Source organism: Amblyomma mixtum, chromosome 2 (genome assembly GCF_055824585.1).
Source record: "Amblyomma mixtum isolate Tamu chromosome 2, ASM5582458v1, whole genome shotgun sequence".
Lineage (NCBI taxonomy): Eukaryota > Metazoa > Arthropoda > Arachnida > Ixodida > Ixodidae > Amblyomma > Amblyomma mixtum.
Genome location: NC_143013.1, coordinates 154470088 through 154496202, shown reverse-complemented (window position 1 = coordinate 154496202; position 26115 = coordinate 154470088). Strand labels below are relative to the sequence as shown.

Genomic DNA, 26115 nt, shown 5'->3' with positions numbered 1-26115 from the left:
GATTGATTGATTGATTGATCGAGCGATCGATCGATGGACTGGACTGGACGGACGGACGGACGGATGGGCGGACGGACGGACGGACGGACGGACGGACGGAAAACTTTATTATGCAAGCGAGTTTGGACTGTGCAATGTCTCAGGCAACCCAACAGCCCTCACATTACGAGCATGTGTTCAGGCCCCGTATGACCATGTCACTGGCACCCCGCTGCACACAGCTAAGTTGCGTGTCCGGGTCCTGCAACGCAAGGAGGGTCTTCAAGTTCCGATAGCGGGTGGTGGTGGTGGCGACGAATTTTGTTAGAGTTTGAGGGTCACCAAACCCCGCTGCATGGTCGGTATCCTTAATCCGGCACACCGCACGACGAAATGCCGTCTCGCGCACGCTTTACTAGAGCCCTTCGGTACTCCACCGTGGAGCAGTTGAGGAGGGCATTCTCTCATGCCTCTCGGGTTGAGGTGGGGGAAGGGGAAGACGACGATTCATAGTAGATGCCCACAACATATGAAAGATATCGCAGATCTCTCCACAGTGTGGACAGCGCCCATCTGTGTTCTGATCAAAGTGTTTTGCTATGCCAGGACAGAGAAGAGTTCCTGTCTGCAGGCGCCCCAGAGTTCGCTCCTTCGCCTTACTCAGCCCCTTGGCAGGCGGCGGGTAGAGGCGGTGGCTCTCGCAATAGTGGATTAGGATTTCGGGGAAGCGAAGAAGCGGTTTATGAGCTTCTCAGCCAGGAGAGCTAGGATTAAGAGCCTGGTGTGTGAGCACTCGGGCGGCAGCATCAGCGGCCTGATTGCCGTGTAGACCCTGGGGGCCAGGTGCCCAGATCACTTTTTTGCGAGTTGGATCGGCGGGAGCGCGTTTTATAGTTTGGGAGGCAAGAGGTGATATTTCCCCTGCAAGATGATGCTCACAGGCACGGCGAGGCTGTGTGGTAACCGTTCTCGATTTTTGATAGGCGGCAGCGAGAGCTATTGCAACTTCCTCCGCTAGTGTTGAATCTCGGGCTCCAAAAGATAGCCCATCGACATTCATTCCCCGGTGGACTACGGCAGCCGTGTAGAATTCCGCGGGCGTCGGCCCTGTGATGTCCACGTAGTAGACGCCCTATGGAGATCCATATTACCTCTCAAGCGTACCATGTCCATGTTACGCGGGAGCGAAGCGACACGGAACATGTGGCGCCACAGCACCGGGATGTTCTCCGTCTCCTCTGGTATGCATGAGTGTTGGTGTGTAAGCGGTTTAGCAGGCGGCGCCCAGGAACCGTATACGATAGCCGCGTATTATTGTTCACTATGTGGGCCTCCCGCAAATCCTGGTAGGAGTTTACCACTCCCATCGCCTTCAGTCTGGCGTTGGAGGTAGCAACCAGCCGCTCGTCTTGGTGTTTCCTGGTGTGTAAGTACGGCACGGCGTAGGGGGTCCGGCTGGTCACGAAGGCCTGAGTGAGCAGTAGGGCGTCCCTGCCCCGCAGGCCATCCCGCTTGTGGGAAACGGGGCGGATCATGCGCCCTGCCTGTTCACCTATGCGCTTGAGTTTTGCAATGGCAGAGTCCGGCCTAAGTTTGTTATTGATGAACAGACCCAGGATCCGGAGCTCTGCCACTTCTCTGATGGGACTGCCCGGCAGAGATATGTGTAGAGACGTGTTGTCCCCGTGGTTTGTCCTGACGTGTAGAAGCTCTAATTTGGCGGGAACACATTGGAGACCACAGTCAGCTGCATATGCATCGACTATGGAGGCGGCCTGCTGAAGGGGGTCCTCCATCTCCCCAATGCTCCCCTCGATGGTCCAGATTGTAATATCGTCTGCGCAGAGTGCGTGTTTTATGCCCTCTATCTGAGCCAGTCGGCCGGGCAGGTGAATAATGGCGATGTTGAAAAGGAACGGTGATAACACCGCCCCCTGTGGTGTGCCTCGTGTACCCAGAGAGTACGGGCCGCATTCCTCGTCCTCGATCCGGAGGAACGCCTGACGCGCAGAGAGGAAGTCGCTGACATAGGCGACGACCTTCGCCCCGCAGTTAGTGGTGTTCAAGTTAGACAGTATGGTACCATGTTTAACGTTTTACCATGTTTACCATGTTTTACCATGGTTTACCATGTTGTTATGGCGGGCTGTCCATGCGTGGGAGGATCAGCAGGGCAGCCTAGGAGGATGGGGTCCAGGTTGGCGTGCGATTCTCAGCAGAGAGCGCACTCTACGGCAACAGGGTGGAATTGGGATAGAAGCTGAGGGGTAGGAAGAGCTCGGGTATGGTGTCTCCTCCAGAGGATTTGTTGGGAGTCGGGTAGGCGGGGGTGCGGAGCGGGGTAGAGTCGACGGGTGAGGCGTGCTTATTGAGTCAGTATTGAAAACGTGTGTGCCCGCTCCCTCGAGAAATCACGGCTGGGGTTGCCATTCGCACGGGAAATAAGTAATCGCGTTATGTTATCGGCGGCCTCATTTCCGGGATTGCCAGAGTGAGCCGGAGCCCACAAGAGCTCAATACGCCAATCAAGACTGAGTGTGCACATTCTGAATATCGGCCACGGAGGGGGGGGGGGGGGAATGACGCGTCCGTGGACGAAGTTAGCAAAGCAGACATGTGGGCTAGTTGGTGTGAAACTTTAACGCGCCTGAGAACTGTGTGTTCTCTCTTCTAGCAGAAACTTCCTTCCCTCTCGGCACGGATGATGCATCAACAGATGTGTCAGACAGTCACGGGTGCCTTTTGCCCGTGTGCTGTGCGGTGATTGCTATTTTAGATGAAAGGAAAGGCACAACAACTGTCTGACACATTTGTTGATGCCCCATCCGTGCCGTGAGGGAAGGAAGTTTCTTCTAGAAGAGAAAAGACACTGAATGAGGCCGTAGTGCTCTGCATCTTCGTTGGCATCGCATTCACTGACCACAACAGCACACGCCCTCGGGAGGTACGAGATCCACGACAGCCCAGTTAGTTGATGCCCGCAAAAAACCTGAGGCACGCAGGTCCGGTCGCCGCTACCTGCTCTTGTGAAGCCCGTAGAGGTCACGAAGGGTTGCACCCACGCTGCTGCCTGCAAGGACGAAATCACCGTCTTATCACTGGCTCCGTGCTTGTACCCGTCGCAGTGTTCAAAGATTTCGTCTCGTGATCCTCCAAAGGAATTCCACAGCCTATGTGCGACGTCAGTGCATGTTAAAGAACCCCAGGTCGCCGGAATGGCCGAAGCCCTCCAGTACGGCATTCCTTATGGCCTCAGTTACTTTAGAACGAACTCCATGAACCCAAACTCGGCAAAACATGGTAGTAACAGCGCCTGTCGTACCGCAGCTCAAGCTATTCGCCTTTACTTTCTTCTCTGCAACATTCAATAGGAAATACACCATCCAGTCCCGTTTGGTAATTGGCATATTCAAAATTATTAATATACGCATGAGTACACAGACACTTGTCGAAGTTAAAAGCCACAGCGCATTCATTAAGTCCACTTGTTATTCAATTCGATCCACCGAGACGCTGTATCATGTTCTCCGTGTGCTCGCCTCGCAGTCTGAAAGACATTGGTTGTTTTGCCAGTATCGCTAGTAGATATTTTTATTAGCAGACTCTCGTGTTTCTTGCTACAACGCCACTTTGGATTGAACAACGTTTATTTCCATCAGATAATTCAATCGTCTAACTAGGATTCATTTTATACCGTGTTTTAGTTTATTTATTTTCTTTATTTCCTTAACGCCATAGCTAGTAATGTATGTGCAGAAGTCATGTTTGTACCGTGTCTGTTTCATTAACTCCTGTTTGTTGATTACATTTTTTTTGTAACCGCTTTCCTCTGTAATGCCGTAATAGCCATGAGGGTGTAATTTAGAAATAATTAAATAAATAAATAATAAACAAGAAAACTAAAGAGGTAAGTAAATAATTAAATAAATAACAGACGGTTATACTGTCCCCGGTACCCATGTCTCGGTGACAGGGAGTTGCGCGGTTAGAGGCTGGCTGGCAGTCCTTCACTGGTTTTTGCCTCTTCCGCCAGATGGATGGCGGTGCCCTGAGCTCAGGATCAAGCATTCCTAGCAAGGACTCCAAAACCTGAGTTCGTATAGTGGATGGTGGTGGTGGAAAGCATTTATGTACAGACACACTTCAGGAGGTGAGGTATGAGCTGACGCAGAGGGGGCCAGCCCTCACAAGTACTACGAGGAGGTCCCTAGTTCGGGACCCCAGTGGCGTCGGCCGCCCTCCGGACTCGCGCGACCAGGGCCCGTTGGGCCTGCAGGTCAGAACAGCCTTGCAGGGTCGCCTCCCAGTCCTCCCGGGTTAGGTTGGTGTGAGGGGGGATAGAATGGGTTGGAGGAGCAGGGGATAAAGAGAGACCTTTACACGGGCGGGGATAAAGACCGTGGCCAGATTGATAAAGTAAAGCAATGTATTTGAAGGAGTAAGCGGGAGGGAATTTTAGTTCCTGATCGTCGGGCTCGGAGGGGAATGTCTGGTTAGAGAGCGCGTGGGCGGCTTGTTTATCTTTTGCTTTCTTGTTTCTTTTTAACCAGAAGTTAGTGATGAGGAGTAGTGCTCGCCGGGCCCGTCTTTTGAACAGTGATCTCGCGTAGGTGGGCAAACATAAACTCTGAAGTTCCGAGAGCTAAATAAAAAGCGCTGCATACACGCGCAGTAGTCTACAATGCGTTCCCCCACGATTGCAATCAGTTATATTCTGCCGCCAGCGAAGTATAAATATTAAAGCTGCCAGGCAAGCAGTAGGATGACATTTTTTTTAGTGAACGCGATTTCACCGGTTGAGCTCATAGCCGAAGTGGTCGCCTTTAAGCAGAAACGAAAAGCTAAAAGGCTTGAGTATTTCACTGCATGTGTTTGAAGTCTATAAGCGTCCTATACTGATATGTTCTTCGCGAATGCATTTCTAGTAGTGTATAGGTATGTTTTGGGATGACGAACGAGCAATGGCCTCATTAAGGTCGGTTGAATTTTACTCTTACTGCACCGCGGCGTGAAAATAAGGAATTAAATAAGGCGATGAAAAAAGGTTAGTTTTTTTCAAAGTGCAGACTATAACTCACCTTATCCGTGTGGCTGCTGCAATGCCGCAGTTGTGCACTTCACTCGGCAATAGAGAATAAAAAATCGGGCACCAGCCGTTTCTGTACAGACCCAAGCCCGTCTCCGGCCCGCAACTTTAAGCCCGACCACGGGCCCGGCCCGCAACTTCAGGCCACGGCCCGGCCAGGCCCGGCAAAATAAACCATGTCCCGGCACTGACCGGGCTTTCGGGCTGGCCCGAGCCCGCGCAGTAAACTAGCCTGTTCTGTGTTCATATCAGAGCTCCATGAATGAGCTAAGGTGAAAATTTCTATTTTAAGTTATCATTTTTTCTTTATTACACTTCCATTTTTGTGGCGAGCGAGTGGCCGGCCCTAATCCATTCAGCTCCGCTGCGAGTTGGACCGACAGCACCCGCCTTTCATCCTGTGTTAATGCGGAATGGTATTAGAACAAGTTGAGCTGTGCTCAAGTTGCATCGCACTGCAGGGCGGTGCATAATCACATGCGCAGCTCGCTACTGCCTGTACTGCTGCTCCCTCCGGAATCCATTTCAGTTCTGGCACCAATGCATGCTTAGTGGGTAGTGCTCAAGTCCCTAGATCAGCTTTAGATAGAGCCTGTTCTATGTTCTTAGGAGAGGTCCATGAAAGAACAAAGGCAGCAATTTCTCATTTAAGTTATTAATTTTCTTTATTACACCACCATTCTTGCGGCGAGCAAGTGGCCGGGCCTGTGGCATTCAGCTCCGCTGCCAGCTGCACCCACTGCACCCGCCTTTCGTCCTTTGTTAATGCGCAGTGGTATTACATGAAGTTGAGCAGTGCCTCAAGTTGAATCGTGCTGCAGAACGGTGCATAGACACCACGCTGCTCGCTACTGCCTGTACTGATCCCTTCAGAATCAATTTCAGTTCTGGCAAAATTCCATGCTTTGTGGGTAGTGCTCAAGTCCCTATATCAGCTTTAGGCAGCACCTGTTCTATGTTCATATCAGAGGTCCATGAATTAGCTAAGGTGCAAATTTCGCTTTTAAGTTATTAATTTTCTTTATTACACTTCCATTCTTGTGGCGAGCGAGTGGCCGGCACTGTGGCATTCAGCTCCGCTGCCAGCTGCATCCTAAGCCTCCGCCTTTCGTCCTGTGTTAATGCGCAATGGTGTTACAATAAATTGACCAGTGCCTCAAGTTGCATCGCACTGCAGGGCGGTGCATAAGCACCACGCTGCTCGCTACCGCCTGTACTGCTCCCTTCGGAATACATTTCAGTTCTGGCACCATTGCATGCTTTGTGGGTAGTGCTCAAGTCCCTAGTTAAGCTTCAGATAGCGCTGTTCTATGTTCATATCAGAGCTCCATGAATGAGCTAAGGTGCAGATTTCTATTTTAAGTTATTAATTTCCTTTATTACACTCCAATTTTTGTGGCGACGGGTGGCCGGACCTGTGGCAATCAGCTCCGCAGCAAGCTGCACCGACAGCAAGCGCCTTTCGTCCTGTGTTAATGGAGAATGGTATTACAAGAAGTTGAGCAGTGCCTCAAGTTGAATCGCGCTGCAAAGTGGTGCATAGGCACCACGTTGCTCGCTATTGCCTGTACTGCTCGCTTCGGAATTCATATAAGTTCTGGCGCGATTGCGTGCTTTGTGGTTAGTGCTTAAGTCCCTAGATCAGCTCTAGGTAGCACCGGTTCTGTGTTCATATCAGATTTCCATGAATGAGCAAGGTGCAAATTTTTCTTTTAAGGTATTAATTTTGTTTATTAAACTTTCATTCTTGTGGCGAGCGAGTGGCCGGACATGTGGCATTCAGCTCACCTTCCAGCTGCACACAGAGCACCCGCCTTTCGTCCTGTGTTAATTCGCAATGGTATTACAAAAAAATTGACCAATGCTTCAAGTTACATCGCACTGCAGAATGGTGCATAAGCACCGCGCTCCTCGCTACTGCCGGTACTGCTCCCTTCAAAATCCATTTCAGTGCGGGCATCATTGCATGATTTGTGGGTAGTGCTCAAGTCCCTAGATCAGCTTCAGATAGCGCCTGTTTTATGTTCATATCAGAGGTCCATGAATAAGCTAAGCGGCAAATTTCTATTTTGTTTATAATTCGCTTTATTACACTTCCACTCTTGTGGCGAGCAAGTGGCCGGCGCTATGGCATTGAGCTCCGCTGCCAGCTGCACACACAGAACTTGCCTTTCGTCCTCTTTTAATGCCCAGTGGTATTACATGAAGCAGAGCAGTTCCTCAAGTTGAATCGCGCTGCAGAGTGTTGATTAGACACCATGCTGCTTGTTGTTGTCTCTACTGCTCCTTTCGGAATCCATGTCAGTTCTGGCGCAATTGCGTGCTTTGTGGGTAGTGCTGAAGTCCTTAGATCAGCTTTAGGTCGCGCCTATTCTATATTCATACCAGAGGGCCATGACTGAGCGAAGGTGCAAATTTCTCACTTAAGTTTTTAATTTGCTTTATTACACTTCCATTCTTGTGGTGCGAAGCGAGTGGCCGGCCCTATGGCACTGAGCTCCGCTACCAGCTGTACTCATAGCAGCCGCCTTTCGTCCTGTGATAATGCGCAGCGGTATTACATGCCTCAAATTGAATAGCTCTGCAGAATGGTGCATAGACACCCGCTGCTCGGTGTTGCCTGTACTGCTCCCTTCAGAATACGTTTCAGTTCTGGCACCATTGCAAGCCTTGTGGATAGTGCTGAAGTGCCTAGATCAGCTTTAGGTAGCACCTATTCTATGTTCATAGCAGACGTCCATGACTGAGCTAAGGTGCGCATTTCTCATTTAAGTGTTTAATTTGCTTTATTACACTTCCATTCTTGTGGCGAGCGAGTGGGTGGCCCTATGGCATTGAGCTCTGCTGCCAGCTGTACTCACAGCAGCCGCCTTTCGTCCTGTGTTAATGCGCAGCGGTATTACATGAAGTTGAGTAATGCCTAAAGTTCAATCGCGCTGCAGAATGATGCGTATGCACCCGCTGCTCGCTGTTGCCTCTAATGCCCCCTTAAGAATACATTTCAGTTGCTTCACCATTGCATGCTTTGTGGATAGTGCTGAAGTGCCTAGATCAGCTTTAGGTAGCACCTATTCTATGTTCATAGCAGACGTCCATGACTGAGCTAAGGTGCGCATTTCTCATTTAAGTGTTTAATTTGCTTTATTACACTTCCATTCTTGTGGCGAGCGAGTGGGTGCCAGCTGTACTCACAGCAGCCGCCTTTCGTCCTCTGTTAATGCGCAGCGGTATTACATGAAGTTGAGTAATGCCTAAAGTTCAATCGCGCTGCAGAATGATGCGTATGCACCCGCTGCTCGCTGTTGCCTCTAATGCCCCCTTAAGAATCCATTTCAATTCTGGCACCATTGCATGTTTTGTGGATAGTGCTGAAGTGCCTAGATCAGCTTTAGGTAGCACCTACTCTATGTTCATTGCAGAGGTCCATGAATGAGCTAAGGTGCAAATTTCTCATTTAAGTTATTAATTTTCTTTATTGCACTTCCATTCTTGTGGCGAGCGAGTGGGTGGCCCTATGGCATTGAGCTCTGCTGCCAGCTGTACTCACAGCAGCCGCCTTTCGTCCTGTGTTAATGCGCAGCGGTATTACATGAAGTTGAGTAATGCCTAAAGTTCAATCGCGCTGCAGAATGATGCGTATGCACCCGCTGCTCGCTGTTGCCTCTAATGCCCCCTTAAGAATCCATTTAAATTCTGGCACCATTGCATGCTTTGTGGATAGTGCTGAAGTGCCTAGATCAGCTTTAGGTAGCACCTACTCTATGTTCATTGCAGAGGTCCATGAATGAGCTAAGGTGCAAATTTCTCATTTAAGTTATTAATTTTCTTTATTACACTTCCATTCTTGTAGCGGGCGAGTGGGTGGCCCTATGGCATTGAGCTCTGCTGCCAGCTGTACTCACAGCAGCCGCCTTTCGTCCTGAGTTAATGCGCAGCGGTATTACAGGAAGTTGAGTAATGCCTAAAGTTCAATCGCGCTGCAGAATGATGCGTATGCACCCGCTGCTCGCTGTTGCCTCTAATGCCCCCTTAAGAATCCATTTCAGTTCTGGCACCATTGCATGCTTTGTGGATAGTGCTGAAGTGCCTAGATCAGCTTTAGGTAGCACCTACTCTGTTCATTGCAGAGGTCCATGAATGAGCTAAGGTGCAAATTTCTCATTTAAGTTATTCATTTTCTTTATTGCACTTCCATTCTTAATCCGAGCGAGTGGCCGGCACCATGGGATTGAGCTCTGCTGCCAGTTGTACTCACAGCAGCCGCCTTTCGTCCTGGGTTAATGCGCAGTGAAATTACATGAAGTTGACCAGTGCCTCAAGTTGAATCGCGATGCATAGCAGTGCATAAGCAACACGCTGCTCGCTATTGCCTGTACTGCTCCCTTCAGAATCCATTTAATTCCATTTCAGAATCCATTTCAGGTGCATAGGCACCACGCTGCTCGCTGTTGCCTGTACTGCTCGCTTCGGAATTCATATGAGATCTGGCGCGATTGCGTGCTTTGTGGTTTTTGGTGAAGCCCCTAGATAAGCTTTAGGTAGCACCTGTTGTATGTTTATAGCACGGATCTATGAGTCAGCAAAGATACAAGTTTCTTGTTTAGTTAATTTTTTTTATTACACTTGCATTCAGCTCCACTGCAAACTGCACCCTCAGCACCCGCCTTTCGTCCTGTGTTAATGCGCAGAGGTGTTACATGAAGTTGAGCAGTGCCTCAAGTTGAATCGCGGCGTAGAGCGATCCATAGGTACCATGCTGCTCGCTGTTGCCGGTACTGCTCGCTTCGGAATTCATATAAGTTCTGGCGCGATTGCGTGCTTTGTTTGTATTGCTGAAGTCCCTAGATCAGGTTTATGTAGCTCCTGTTCTATGTTCATGGCAGAGGTCCATGAATGCTGTAATTTTCTTTATTACACTTCCATTCTTGTGGCGAGCGAGTGGCCGGTCCTATGGCATTCAGCTCCACTGCCAGCTGCACCCACAGCACCCGGCTTTCGTCCTGTGTTAATGCGCAGTGGTCTTACATGAAGTTGAGCAGTGCCTCAGTTGAATCGCGCTGCAGAGTGGTGCATAGGCACCACGCTGCTCGCTGTTGCCTCTACAGCTCTCTTCGAAATCCATTTTAGTTATGGCGCCGTTGCATGCTTTGTGGGTTGTGCTGAAGTCTATAGAAAAGCTTTAGGTGCACCTGTTCTATGTTCATAGCAGAGGTCCAAGAATGAGGTAAGGTGCAAATTTCTCATTTAAGTTATTAATTTTCTTTATTACACTTCCATTCTTGTGGCGAGCGAATGGCCGGCACTATGGGATTGAGCTCTGCTGCCAGTTGTACTCACAGCAGCCGCCTTTCGTCCTGGGTTAATGCGCAGTGGTATTACATGAAAGTGACCAGTGCCTCAAGATGAATCGCGATGCAGAGCAGTGCATAAGCAACACGCTGCTCGCTATTGCCTGCACTGCTCCCTTAGGAATCCATTTCAGTTACTGCACCATTGCATGCTTTGTGGATAGTGCTGAAGTCCCTAGATCAGCTTCTGGTAGCGCCTGTTCTATGTTCTTAGGAGAGGTCCATCAATGAGCAAAGGTTAGGAATTCCTCATTTAAGTAAATAATTTTCTTTATTACACTTCCATTCTTGTGGCGAGCGAGTGGCCGGCATTATGGCATTCAGCTCCGGTGCCAGCTGAATCCACAGCACCCACCTTTCTTCCGGTGGTAATCCGCAGTGGTATTTCAAGAAATTGAGCGCTTCCTGAAGTTGAATCGCCCTGCAGAGTGGTGCATAAGCACCACGCTGCTCGCTGTTGCCTGTACTGCTCGCTTCGGAATTCATATAAGTTCTGGCGCGATTGCGTGCTTTTTTGGTAGTGCTGAAGTCCCTAGATCAGCTTCCGATGGCACCAGTTCTATGTTCTTAGGAGAGGTCCATCAATAAGCAAAGGCCGAAATTCCTTATTTAAGTCAATGATTTTCTTTATTACACTTCCATTCTTGTGGAGAGCGAGTGGCCGGCCCTATGGCATTCAGCTCCACTGCCAACTGCACCCTCAGCAAGAGCCTTTCGTCCTGTGTTAATCCGCAGTGGTATTACATGAAGCTAAGCAGTGCCTCAGGTTGAATCGCACTGCACAGCAGTGCGTAAGCAACACGCTGTTCGCTATTGCCTGTACGGCTCCTTTCGGAATCCATTTCAGTTCTGACGCCATTGCGTGCTTTGTGGGTAGTGCTGAAGTCCCTAGATCAGCTTTAGGTAGCAACTGTTCTATGTTTATAGCAGAGGTCCATGAATGAGGAAAAATACAAATTTCTCCTTTAAGATATTAATTTTCTTTATTACATTTCCATTCTTGCAGCGAGCGAGCGGCCGGCCCTAAAGCATTCAGCTCCGCTGCCAGCTGCACCCACAGCACCAGTCTTTCGTCCTGTGTTAATGCGCAGTTGTATTACATGAAGTTGGCTGGTTGGCTGTTTTATGCGGTTCAATGTCCCAAAGCGACTGAGGCTATGAGAGACGTCGTAGTGGAGGGCTTCTGAAATTTCGACCACCTGGGGTTCTTTAACGTGCACTGACATCGCACAGTACACGGGCCTCGAATTTCTCCTCCAAAGAAATTCAACCGCCGCGGCCGGGATCGAACCCGCGCCTTTCGGGCCAGCAGCCGAGCACCATAGCCACAGAGCCACCGCGGCGGCTACATGAAGTTGAGCAGCGCCTCAAGTTGAATCACGCTGCAGCGTGGTGCATAGGCACCACGCTGCTTGCTGTTGCCTCTACTGCTCGCTTCGGAATTCAAATAAGTGCTGGCGCGATTGAGTGCTTTGTGGGTAATGTTGAAGTCCCTAGATCAGCTTTAGGTAGCTCCTGTTCTATGTTATAGCAGAGGTCCAAGAATGAGCAAAGTTGCAAATTTCTAATTTAAGTTATTAATTTTCATTATTACCCTTCCATTCTTGTGGCGAGCGAGTGGTCGGCCCTATAGCATTCAGCTTCGCTGCCAGCTGCCCCCCCAGCACCTGCCGTTCGTCATTTGTTAACGCGCAGTGTTATTACAAGAAATTGACCAATGCGTCAAGTTGAATCGCGCTGCAGAGTGGTGCATAGGCACCACGCTGCTCGCTGTTACCTGTACTGGTCGCTTCGGAATTCATATACGTTCTGGCGCGATTGCATGCTTTGTGGGTAGTGTTGAAGTCCCAAGATCAGCTTTAGGTAGCACCTGTTCTATGTTTATAGCAGAGGTCCATGAATGAGCAAAGATACAAATTTCTCTATTATGCTATTAATTTTGTTTATTACACTTCCATTCTTTCGGCGACCGAGTGGCCGGCCCTATAGCATTCAGCTCCGCTGCCAGCTGCGCCCACAGCACCAGCCTTTCGTCCTGTGTTAATGCACAGTTGTATTACATGAAGTTGAGCAGTGCCTCGAGTTGAATCACGCTGAGTGGCTTAGAAAGGCAATGTCATCGGTGAATCGCAAATTACTCAGGTATTCTTCATTAACTCTTATCCCCAACTCTTGCCATTTCAGACCCCGGAATAGCTCCTGTAAGCAAACGGTGAACAGCATTGGCGAGATTGTGTCTCCCTGCCTGACACCTTTCTGTATTGGAATTTTACTACTGATTTTATGGAGAACTATAGTAGCAGTGCAATCGTTATAAATATCTTCCAATATTTTCGCATAACACTGTGCCAAACCATGATTCCCCAATGCCTGCATGACAGCTGAGGTTTCCACTGAGTCAAATGCTTTCTCGTAATGAATGAAGGCTGTATATAGGGATTGGTTATATTCTGCGCATTTCTTTGTCATCTGACTTATAGCATGAATGTGGTCTATTCTAAAGTATCCTTTACGAAAGCCTGCCTGATTATTTTGTTGACTGATTTCTAAGGCTGTCCTGACTCTCTTAGCGATTACATTAGTAAACATTTTGTACGCAACGGACAGTAAGCTGATCGATCTAATTTTTCAAGTCCTTGACGTCTCCATTCACATGAATTAAGATAATGTTAGCGTTCTTTCAAGCTTCTGGTTCAAGGTATTGATTGCGTATACAAGGTGGCAGTTTTTCTAACAAAATCTCTCTTCCGTACTTCAAGAAATCTGCTGTTACCTGGAGCTCACCAGCTGCTTTCGCCCTTAGCATTGTTCCTAAGGCTTCCTTTATTTCCTCCTTCGTTACTGCCGGGATGTCTCATTGCTGTGCTCGACTGCATCTCAGTAACTTGATGATTACATTCGCTACTGTATACATTTGTGGACAACGCTTCGGCTGCTGTATCACATTTTACATATCAAGAACGGATGCAGCACCTGTTAAAATTCTCGTGGACCGCTCACTCATTCTCTGGCATAGAAAAAAGCGCTTGTAGTGCAATGTGCTCTATCTGGCATGCCCACATCGAAAGATTCGTATGTGCGCTCATAAAAAAGAGAGCTTTTTTAGTGGTTCATTTCTATTGTTTACGAATGAATCAAGGCCTCCAACTAACAGATCAATGCATGTGAACTCGATTGCTTCTACTACATAAAAATAAATATTAATAGTAATAATTCACATAACTTTGCTGATCGTCAGGGCACTACCTGCGCAAATCCGGACACCGGTGGGCAGGGCTATATAAGGGTTGAACCGAGATTGCGCTTACGATTGAAAAGTTATGAGCTTTTATTTCATGCTAGAGCCTAGTGTGAAATTCTGTTCCATGCTGTTTATCTGATGGATGTGTTTTTATGTGTATGCACACGTATGTTTGTGCGTATATGTGGAGCACTACACGACTGGGGAGATCAGTGTCACGTTAACGAGAAATGGCAGCAAAACTGCGAATATAGCGCCGGAAATTGCATCGGTAGTCACTCCATCTGGCGCAATGAGAATATATTAAAAGGATTTCTTTATTTTGTTTTGTGTTAATTCAACGCATACTCAAGAGAAACTCATGTGCCAGTTTTCAACATGCGCTCAACAAGCTGTCAACACTGCATCAGCGAAAACTCTCCACGTTTTCAACACACACACAACAGGGTGTGTTGGGGGTTGCTGTAGTTTCAACATAAAGTCAACATGCATTTTCGTAACGGATGTATGACTCGTGGGGCGAGCAGCAAGTGTCCTCGATACACTGGCATGAGGTCTGTGAGGTTTTATTCTCAGGTAGATTTAAACTAGTATACCGAATAGGTGCGGAGATTATGTTCCGACCATACCTCAACCTTTGGCCGCGAGCCGCTGTTGGGTACATTGCTGAGCACCGCCTCGAGCTGAAAGCAAAAAACGCATGTAACTTGAGGCAAACACTATAAAAAGGCACACAATTACAAAGATACACTAGGTAAGTCTTTTGCAATAGACTTCCGCTTGTGCGTCGATAGCGGGTACCTGATGTGTGCGCGTCCTTTGCTTAAGGGCGCAAATGAGACTCGAACGAGCTGCATGAAAACTGTGAAGTAGACATTCGTAGGCGTTATGGAAAATGCTTAAAACGCATGAAATCGACAATTACCTCTATTGTACACTGAGTGTCCTACCAGTGCATCACATGATGCCCATCCCACGTCCTGTACGACCTATGCGATTTCGCCTAATGATGTTCTGCCAACAGAAGTGGCCTATGTTTACGCCCGACAGATCTGCCTCTAGGCACGAAATTAAGCTCTGCAGATAATCCATTACAAATGATTCTCATGCGTTCAGACCTCTTGGAGTCCTATGATCTGTGCTTCATTATCTCTGGATCTCCACCCTTTCAGCTTAGACGTCTGTTCTGGGTTTACGAATACGCCGAGACGGCCTTATATGGGCTAAGGCAAGCCCCTGATCAGTGGTATCGGTTCATACCACCAACCGTGATTTAATTCTTTGCGCTTAACTTAAAGCTAAGTTTCTCCTTTGCCTCCGAAAATTACCTATTTACCTTCATGCACATGTGCCTATATAATCGTTTTCCTCTAGTGAGAATTACGTTCACTGCTACTGCGCTCAATATATAAAGCATTTATTTGTACCGAAAAGTCGGCTTTAAAGCTAACTCAACCGCTGCCGTATATTTTACACAAAAAATGCAGCACTTAATTATTTTTTTTTATTGAGGTTGGTTTAAAAGTAGTTTTCACACATGCATTACCACTAAATTGCTCCAGAGGTGCTCCCTATTTACATATGCCGCCGCGGTGACTGTGGTTATGCCACTCGGCTGCGTTCCCAAATGACGCGGGTTCAATTTTTGCCGTGGCAGTCGCACTGCTGGAGACCCATTGTGCGATCTCAGTGCAAGACCGCAACCCCTTGCGGTCGAAATTTTCTGGAGCTCTCTACTACGTCGTCCCTCATAGCCGGAGCCGCTTTGGGACGTTAAGCCCCTTAATCATTTCTACATTGTGTAGTGACCACAGTGCAAGAGTATCACTATGGTGTAATAAGCTGTATAACACCTAGACATTTATCAACTAACATCGTCTATTTGTCACCAGTAGCGAACACCGCGTAACTGAGTAGGGATGTTTTACTCTGAGAAACCCAAGCTCTCGGGCGAGACACTCATCACTGCAGACACTTTCTCCTCGGTAAAAATCTTGCTTTCTGCGCTCGCACCAACCATTTCAGACGGACAACAAAATCGATCAGATGTAGTGAAAATCGGAAATTCGCGGTTATTTTGAATAATGTTCACTGCCTCGTGGTACGTGGCGACGGCTGAGCTAACGAGAAGAGCGATTTCCTGGGCTTGTTTACGTCGAAAACAAAAAACTGCATCAGCATACCACGCATGCCGTATTAAGTGAGACCCTCTAGGGCAAGCTGTTGTTGCATGGCACAGCGTCGAGCAGGGCTGGGTACCGTAACTAGACTACCACCTCCTCCAAAACAGCCTCTAGACCGGGGACCCCGCTCACCGGTGTATCGTTTGGGGTCCTGCTCGCATGGGCCTTGAGGCGCGCCTTCTAACCGGACATTCCCTTCTGAATCCGACGTTCAGGATCTCGAATTCACAGCAGCTTACTCATTCAAAGACATTTACTTCATCAATATGGACATGGCCGTTATTCCCGCCCTTGTGAAGGTCTCTCAAAAGCAGAAAAGCAGCTTCAGCTTCGCCTGTATACTCGTACTTTGCTGTGCCCGGCAGCACTCAAACACCCTTCCTTCTCGGGCCGCCCTTGCTGCTTGCGCGCGACTGAGTGAGGCCGTCAGAATTGGGAAATCCCAATAAATGGTTTTGCTTGCGGGCTATTCCTCGGTGGTGAGGTTCTTCGCGGCCACAGCTTTGGTCGAGCTAGCGGAATTGCGTTGGCCCTGAGTGCAGCGTCGAAACTGCGCTAGAAATCCCCCAAAATTTATTTGTTCATAAATTAGCTATTTGTCGTCACGATAATCCGTCAAACTGCCCATAAGAGAGGTGTTTACTTCCGGATTGTATTTGATGCAGCATGCAGCTATGAATAATTGAACCTATGTGGTGTTCCATGAATTCAGCTCTAAAAATAAATTACCACAATCGAGCGATGTTACATGCTTTTTCGTATTCGCGAAAATTACGCGGCCTTCTTAATTACTCCTCCTGATATCTTCCCGGCACGTGGTGTGAGGAAGAAGACTGTCTACAGCTAGTACAGGCTGCAAAAGCGCGGGAGTCAAGAGAGACGAAGAGGGAAATGATCTTTACGGACAGAAAGCAAGGAATAATGGTGGTAGTTTTCTTCAAGTGCAAGATATGAAAAGCAGGAAAAGGGCCCATAAAATGCGGAGAAGCATTGAAAGGGATGCCAAAGAAACTGGATTTAAGAGTGATGTAACGGGCATAGTTGTTGCACGGCAACAACAAAGCCGATACAAGATTAGACAGTGACACATTTTCTGAGGAGTATTTCCGCGTTCAAACGAAGCGAACCATATACGCGAGCCTATTCAGATGTGATGGCGAACAGGAATCGTAGAGAGGTGCGCTATTTAACTAAATCAGAGTGTTCATCGAAGCAGCCAACCATATGGCCTTATTGGTGTCACTGGGGCTTGAAGCCACTTTTGGGATGAAAAACCTGCCATTTGCGTAGTGAACTAGGTAGGCGCGCTGTACGCCGCCCTTGAGTAGTCGCGCGATTAGGTTTGACTTGGATGAGCAATGGCATTCTGCCTCAAGACACCCCACCGGCTTCCAGTTGTTTCAACAAAACAGGCACCACTACTGTTACACATGCATTTTAGTGGCTTAATTGGCTGGGTATCTAAAAAAATACTTTTATTTGAATGAATAAGCTTTCTGTGATTTAATGTGGGGTTATATTGTCACAAAAGCCCCCCTCACTCCATGGCGTATCAACATGATGTGCGTAAATATTTTGATGAAACGCAGCAACAAGATAGTTTTACTTGCAACTTAGGTTGCTATCGGTTCCTTCGCATTACTGGAGCTCACTAACTTTTTAAGCGAAAAATAAATGAATCGTGCAGTAAGCGGTTAAGCGCTATCAATAAAAGACATTTATTTCTTGTATGCAGTGCACAATGCTACTTGTAAAACGTGCTAGCTAGTTTTTATGTTTTCTTCGGTTGGAATGTGTTTATTTTTGTTTTTAAGATGTCTGCTTCCTCCCCCCTCTCCCCCCCCCCTACCTCACGCCCTTGCTTTGAACCTTTATAAAACCTTTAAGCGCCAATAAAGCGTTTATTGGAAGTTCAGCGTTTAGTTGAAGTTTAGCGACTGTGTCCTGCCTTTTCCCGTCATTTTGCGCCATGGAACCTCATGTGAACGACCTGCTAGCTCCAACCATCACCCTTATAACATTGAATGAGGTTCTCCTTGGGCAACGTGGAGGTATCGAATAACTATTGATGTGACTTTGCGTCAAACATGCGGCAGGGCGAGCAGATAAGCATCACTGACCACTGCACATGAGCACTAAGCTATTGCAACAGGCGATCACACTAGTGTTGTGCACTGCAAGTCTTCGGCTTGACTTCTATCTGTGCGCGTCATGATAGGAAAGGAATCGCGCTTTGGAGCACCTGGCGCTGCTGTCCATCTGCAAAAACCTGGGTTCGCACAATCCTTCAAGGTTACCACTGCTAATCCACCAGGGATTTTCGTTATCATAAGCCTCGACCAGTTTGTGCGCTCTCCTTGCTCTGTCACAGCGCACTATTTCAGGAATCTCTCTTTACCATATTCATCTCATTGTTCGGGTAAGCGAGAGCACGTATTAGTCTGCAGTGACAGTTTATGCTTTCAGCCGTCTCTAGATATTTGAACGACGTATACCATTTCAAACGACCGCACAACCCGATACCCACCGCACTCCTCACATATGAGTTTCTATGCTTTTCATACACCTGACACTGATTTAGTTGATGGAAGGTTCAATTGATCTTGCTACATTTGGAAGTGTGCATAAAAGCCCCGTTTTGGTTGGTTCGGTTTATTAGGTTCAACGTTCCAAAGCAACTCAGGCCATGAGAGATGCCGAAGTGAATCGCTCCGGAAATTTCGACCGCCTGAGGTTCTTCATCGTGCACTGAGAGCGCACATTACACGGGTCTCTAGTGTTTCGCCTCCATCAAAATTCGTCCGCGGCGGGCGGCATCGAACCTGCATCGTTCGGGTCTGCAGTTTCAAGGCGCAGATGCTCACCTCACATGAAACGAAGAAATATGTGGTAGAACACTGCGATAAAAGCTTAAAGATCTCGAATTTAAGTAATTAGGCACTGAGAACAGGTCGTGAGATGCTCACTTTTAGTTTGTGAACACACTTTGACTGCCATGATGAACCTAAACCTAAAATAGACATTGGCACCGATTGCAAATCTATTGAGAAGAAAGGAAGCTATTTTTGTGTAATCAATGTCACTGTTTTGAGAGAATCGTTGCGACAACCGCTAGTTTCCATTTAAAAAAAAAACGTGCGCAAGCTTAAGGATGCTCACTTCACAACAAACGAAGAAATCGGTGGTAGCTAGACTGTGCTAAGAAAAAACTGGCTAAACATTTTCTGCAGCACGCCTTATATTTTCAGCGCGCGAAATCTGCACAGACTGCGAAGACTGGCCTTGGACTGAAAGCAGTTGCATCGCTACCTGGGTTTACGTTTAACACCTGGCCGGCGCCTCCGGCCGAGGAGAAAAGTGATCCCTTCCAGAGATAGCCTCGGCGTAAGTTCATAATGGTGTAACATCCAAGCGACTCACCATAGTTTCTTGAAATTCCACTGTGTATTATACAGCCACGTGACACCCTCGCTGCACGGTGGATAAGTCAAAGAGCCCTTGTAGGAGTACATGTCGACTGGCGCATCGTACCGAAAAAACCGGCCAGAGACACGCCCTGCACCACACCAAGGCACCCAAGCTGACTTAAAAATTATTAAATTTAGTTTTTGAGCATATTTAGGCACAACGCAGAAAAAAAGGGTCCAAATTTCTCAATTCAGTCAAGAATGAAATGCATGAAGGATTTTTGTCGTGCCGTTTCTTGGGTACAATGTACAACCCCAAACCCCCCAAGCAGTTGTATCTAGAATATAATTTTCCAGCCAAAGATTTGAAAATGTTCTCTAAATATTTCACGCAAATGACAATAGGCTCCTTGCTGCAAAATAAATAGTTGAAGCTTCTCGAGATGCTATGAAATGCGGCTACAGAACCGCTGAGGCTGCTGTTGAGATTAATTACAATAAAGAAGCATGCAGTTTTTCAAAAAAATTTCAACATTAAGGATCTTGAACTCTAAACTGTCACTTAAGTTATGATTGAAATATCAGGAATAATTCACCTGATCAGATTCCACATAATGTTTTTTTGTAAAACAAGCCCTACCAAACAAGCACGCAAGCATTATGCAAAAGAATTCCAAGCTTGCAAAGAGACGCTACCTCAGAACCACTAGGCAAGCAGCCTATTTTTCTTTCATATGGTGGTGCGATAGTCCGTGTAGCCAGTATGTACTCGTATATGTTTCAAAGGAACTCTAATAACAGGGTTCGTGCTGCTTCGTATTTGGCGCTACTAAAGGGTCATGATCTGTAGCATAGCAGCCGAGAAATTGGTTGGTTGGTTGGTTTATGGGGTTTAACGTCCCAAAGCGACTAAGGCTATGAGAGACGCCGTAGTGGAGGGCTCCGGAAATTTTGGACCACCTGGGGTTCATTAACGTGCACTGACATCGCACAGTACACGGGCCTCGAATTTCTCCTCCAAAGAAATTCAACCGCCGCAGCCGGGATCGAACCAGCGTCTTTCGGGCCAGCAGCCGAGCACTATAGCCACTGAGCCACCGCGGCGGCTGCAGCCGAGAAATTGGTAGCAATTAATTTCGCTGAGATTTCCACTAAGCGTCGACTGGACTGAGGGTAAAATTTCACCGCCATGACGCATTTCTATGCACGACTGCTGTTATGGTATTTTAAGTGGGCGAGCCTGAAAGCGAACGATGAAACGAGTCACCGACGTGCCCCGAGGAGGGCTCCTCTTCCTGTAAAAGGGAGAACGTTTAGTATTGTTTCTCTTTCCCCCTGTAACTGGGTGCCGCTGAGAAGGCAGCCGCTGCTCTGGGAAATCGTCAAATCCCTGCCTTTCGTATGAAGCCTGCTGCACGGCACGTGGGCACGAACGGTGCCATGTTGACCCTTCTATAGTCCAGAGTATCTAACAGTATTCGGATCCGGGAAGACGGCGAAGCTGGGGGTGAAAGAGGCCCGCACAATGAGGCGGGGACGGCAGCTCTGTCCGCTGTCGCGCCAGGTGCAGCAAGAGGCTCCTCCTCGTCTGAGAGAACGGCGGGCCTATTTCGCAGCCGCACGTGGTCCACAGCGTTCCTCATAAATGAAGCGACGAAGATATTGTGGGATGGCGAACCGTTCCGGCATTCCAATCTGGGCGTGGTCAGATGTTTCGAAAAAAGACATGCTTGCCGGACTAACGCAAAGATCTTTTGCGTACGTTGCTATCGCAGCGCATATTTTGCTTCAATCGCTTAAAGCCCACATACGTTCTTAGGCCGAGGTGCAATCCTTGAGTGGGCGCTTGCAGCTGCCAGTCCATGAGGAGCTCAGCGGGAGGGGACCCAGAGAACGCGTGTGGCGTCGTTCTGCAGGAAAGCAGGATCCGCTCGATGTTTGGACATCCCCAGGCGCCGCCTTCTTAATTGTCTGCATGACGCTTTCCGCTGCTCCATTCGATGCTGGGTGCAATGGCGGAATCCGGTTTCGCCGGATGCCGTTTTTGCTGACGAAGTCTGCGTACCTATACCTGGTGAATACGGTGCCGTTGTCGCAGACAATGGTGTCTGGTATGCGATGTGCGCAAAATATGCTTCGGAGGCATCGAATCATGTCGTCCGCGTAAGGTGCATAAAAGGGAAGCATCTCTACCCATTTAGAGTAGGCATTGACTAGGCTGAAAAAGTAGTCTGATATGAACCACCAAAGTTGACAAACAGTCTAGACTATGGTTTATTCGGAAACGGCCACGGATTCATGATTTCCGTCCCATTCCCTGGGGTCGAAAGATTTTAAAAATCGCACTTTGTGTGCAATGTTGATGTTGACCGCTTCCCACCAGATCTGGCTCCGTGCGACTGCTGTCTTTTTTTCCACACCTGGGTGATTTTCACGAATCAAAAAATTGAGGCAAGGCTTCTGTTAATAGCTGACTAATTTTTTCCTGCTTTAATTGGGCTCCTCAATGCGAAATCAATAGGATGTTCCCGTGTTTTGTCTGTGCGCTAGAGTAGCTTCTATTCCTGATGACGAAGTGTTGCAGTTGAGAAAGATTTGCTTTTACGAATCGAAATGATGTAGTACCGATGCAGAAGACAGTACATCTTAACTCTCTGAAAGCTAGGTGCTCTACACTTACCCACTTCCACAGAGTTTTTGTAAGTAGCATATTCAAGGGCCGAACAACTGTCGAAAGCTTAGGTGGAAAACGCGTTGAAGATGCCTGACATCTTTGGGACTTGTGACATTCAGGACAGCTTCTATCTTCCTTGCTGTTGCCCTCACGACATCTTCGTTTATGACATGGTCCACAGTTGCTAGAATGAACGTATATCTAAATGGAGCTTGACGCCTGCTTGCTGTAGACGCTGTTGCACACTGGCCACGTTCTTCAAGTGTTCTGCGTAGTCTATTCCCGTTATCAAGACGTTATCAAAGTACACGGTGATGTGTCGCATCTCCTGTAGCAAATGTTTTAGTTCTCTCTTGAATATGGCTGGCGCTGAAGCTACTCCGATAGGCCACCCGGTGTACTGAAGGAGGCCTTGAGGCGTGTTGATGGTCAGTAGCCTCTGTGGCATGGTGTTAATTTCTACCTGCTGGTAATGTCTTCAGCCTCGCAAATTTTCGGCCACCTCAAAATTTCTCCCGTAGGTTCTCGAATCGCGGCAAGGGGATATTTTTCGAGCACTGCGTCACCACAGTGACCTTGAAGTCGCCACATGTGCGCACGCGGCCGTCTTACTTCAGCACAGGAACTGCGGCTGCCCCGTCGGATGTTCTTACTGGTGTAAGTACCCCTTATCGTTCTATTCTTTGCAACTTGTCTGCTACCTTGTCTTGCAGTGCGAAAGGAATTGTTTGCGGTTTGAAGAAATTAGGAACTGGATCTTCCTTGACGACAATTTTGGCTTTCACACCTTTGAATGTTCATAGTCCCTCTGAAAATACTTCTTTCTAGCAAGTAAGCAACTCCTTAACGCTCGTGATTCAATGTATCTGACGTCATTGAGTTCGAGCTGCAGCGCACTGATCCACTTTCGTTCGAGAAAGGTTGGAGACTGGTCCGAAGCTAAAAATAAAGGCAGGGTTGCCCCTCTTCGTTTGACCTGGACCGGAACGGTTACCTTTACCCTACCGGGTGTCATTCTTCCGCAATAACTCTTCAGAATCACGTCTCAGGGGTCTACTAACAGCTCAGGAAGCCACTGTTGGAATGCGGCCTCCCCAATTGCACTGACACTGGCCCCAGTGTCCACCTTCATTCTAAGAGGCCTGCCTGAGCAGCATAGAGCAGCTCTCCACAGCGATAGCAACTTATCGTCTGTTTCATATGCGCTGGGCATGGCACTGTGAACTGGGTGCGCTTCGGCCATACTCGAGCTTGCATCAGTATGCTAAAGTTATTTCGCCATTTTCATTGCAAACAGGAGCTTGACTTCCGACTCGAACGTTAGGTTTGATTCTTAAGGCCGGTGCCGCTGCATTGGCACGTTATTACAGGCGCAGAGGAGTCTGTCCCTAAGCATGTCAGGAAAGAAGGTGCCGTACCCACTCAGTTTGCTGAAAGCTTTTTAAGTGATGTAATTAGTCGCTGACGTATCTTCCGGTTGGCGAGAGCGACTATTGAATTTGAAGCCGCAAGCCTCCACGGAAGGCTTTGCAGTGTAGGGGCCCAAGAGCACGGCGAAATGCGGTGTTTTAGGCGTCAGCAGGCTCCATTTTAAGGAGTAGGTATTGGGCCGCAGCAGGTCAAGAACACGGACCTGTTCCTCTCCTCTGGAACGCGGTCGGCATCGAAGAAGAGATTTACACGCTCCAAGTACTCCGTCCAAGCTCCTCCTCCGCAGTGGATTTGCTCAATTGATCCGAAGGTAGGCATGGTTGCAGATAAAGTAACGCGATGCCGGAAAACATTCACCTCGTCGCCACAGTGGTTCTTGGATTGTAAGTAGGTGAGCCTGAAAGCGAACGTCGAAACCGATCACCGACGTGTCCTGAGGAGGGCGCAGTAAGAGGCGCACTGTAAACCGACAGTACACGGTCCTAGCGGGAGTCACACTGGCCCGTATCCCTGAAAAGGGGGCATCGTTTATCGCTTTCCTTGTTCCCCGTGCAGTTGGGCGCCGCTGAGAAGGCGCCTACGGCGTCCGTAGCGTCCGATGCTTTGGGGAATATTCATCAATCCACCAGAGCCGGCTGCGCTCAAAGTTTGGCCTATCAAAACAACTATGTAGCAGCCACCGCCGGATGCCGACTCGAGCCTTGTGTCCCGCGTCTACCCTTTCGATTTCAAGTGGCAGCTTTGCTTTCCCCAACTATCGTGAATGATGTCCGATGTTGTGAATTGCCGACGTCGAATCTTCGCTGATGCTGCTTATATTTTGCTTATTTACATATTTGTCACGTTGCACAAACCAGCCAATCGAGAGGTAGCTTTTATGGGGTGGTTTCTCTCCGGAGGACAGCGCTTTCACTGAGACCAAGCAGACTGCATTATGGCAGCTGGTAATGAAATGTGAAGGCATATAGAATGGAGGTTTTCTAATGTTTTCTGGCGACGATAATTTTTCAAAAATTCCTCATTCCTCAACCACCAAATTTCGCCTGTATGTCGAAAACTAATGTCGCCAACCCGAGACGGTCATTTTTTTCGAGATTTCCTGAACGAAAGATTCCACCCTCTTGCCTCCTTCATGCCGCGCTTATTGACTGTCGTTTGACCGCCAACGCCACTTTCAGACGTTCCCTCGCCGTTCTCTAATAATGTGCAATCTGCCACTTTGTTTTCCGCAGGCCGGCGGTTTTCGAAGAGCTCGTCAACACAGCGGGACGTAAAGTTTAGAGTGACCACCTGCGGCATGGAGGCGCGCGCCGTTGATGCGCGGGAAGCCTGGTGATTCAGATGCGTCCTCAGTTGCGTTTCTGGACTTGCTAGGATGCTGCTTCATCCGACTCTCGTTCATGGAATTTCCGAGAAGCATCTGGGGCAGCGCGTCGACTAGTTCATATTCGGTCCCGGTTCGAGCGGCTGTTTTGAATGGAATATTGACGTTACAGGTTTAAATTAACGCAGTGGATGTCTCCGCGGGTACAAGACACCTACGCAATAAAACGAGACGTTAAGAGACGGGTGGGCACTCTACTTGCCAGTGTGATTTATTAGAACAATTGTTGTTTGAACTAAACATACGGCGCATGCGCATCCTCAACTACTCACAAGACACGGGCGTTGATGACACCTTTGATCACCATTTACCCTCCAGGCATGCACGTTCCTTGTTCTTTAAACACAGCGACTGTGAATTACAAGTCTAACTTTATAAACAATGGCATAAAAAGGGGCCTATAAGATAAGACATGTGAAAGCCTTCGTCGAGTGCGAGGCTGGTGTAGTTATCGCAGTCCGTTGACTTGGGAAAGTATATAGGACAGAAAACCATTTGCGTTACACGTTTGCAGGATAACTCCCTAGGATGAAAAGACTTATACGAAGACATTCGTCTATTGCCGGAGCTTCAAAAAAGGCAAACTGAGGAGTTGTTCAAGAGCAAGAAATCTTTGAAGCGTGCTTACATGGACGGTAAGTAATAATGATGAAAGGCGTCATCAATGCGCGTGGCATGGGAGTAGTCGAGGATACATTTACGTCCGATATTACGCGCGGTAATTGTTATATCGCGATGGAAAGAAGCGCAAAAAACGCGGTGCCTACGCGCTGCGCTTTTATTTCTATTTATCGTGATTTAAGCTGGTTGCTAAAAAGCTGCTGTGTTCGCATTTCTTTTCACCGCCCCTGTAGGTTTCAAAAAAGCGCAGTTTGAAGGCCAGCGCCTGTCCACGCGTCTTTGTATGCGCTATGACTCCCCTCTTGTTACAGTTTTACGATGCACCAAATAGCCCAACGGCATGCTGTATCGCGATCTTATATGTCCCATTTGCAGTGTACGCTCATTTTAACAGGTTTTATACCTCCTACTTACTCGGCGGAGGGCGCCTGACTTACTGGACCAATGGCGTGCCCAGCAATGGGGCCTGAAGTGGTGGTTTTCTAGCCGGAAACTAAAAGAAAAACCTCAAATACTGACATATATTTTCCCCACGGTAGGAAATGAGAAGGGGCTCAATACTTAAAAGTCATTAGGTGGTAGTCCTGTATTTAAAATAATTTTTCAATAATCGGGTCCTCACCCGACTCGTAGCAAAATACTACTAAATATGCACTTCATCAATGTCTGGTCGTCGAAAATTGAGCGAATCTCGCTACTAGTGGCCCCTGCGAATGGGGCATTCCGCCATCTTCCCTTGTCAGCAGCCAAATTTTTTTGGA

General features: G+C 48.0%; 1 protein-coding gene across 3 annotated transcripts in view; it reads left to right on the top strand.

Moving 5' to 3' along the window:
• Positions 1-25878, top strand: part of LOC149361328 (uncharacterized) — a 304360-nt gene extending 278482 nt beyond the window's left edge. For 2 of the 3 annotated variants that reach the window (XM_089572661.1, XM_089572662.1), the window contains exon 6: positions 22440-22933. In XM_089572661.1, the coding sequence (XP_089428787.1) occupies positions 22440-22746 (307 nt within the window). In that variant the 3' untranslated portion in view covers positions 22747-22933. Of the gene's footprint in view, positions 1-22439; positions 22934-24581 lie in introns of those variants that run through there. The other variant, XM_089572663.1, reaches the window with a different exon arrangement.
• The last annotated feature ends 237 nt before the right edge of the window (positions 25879-26115 follow it).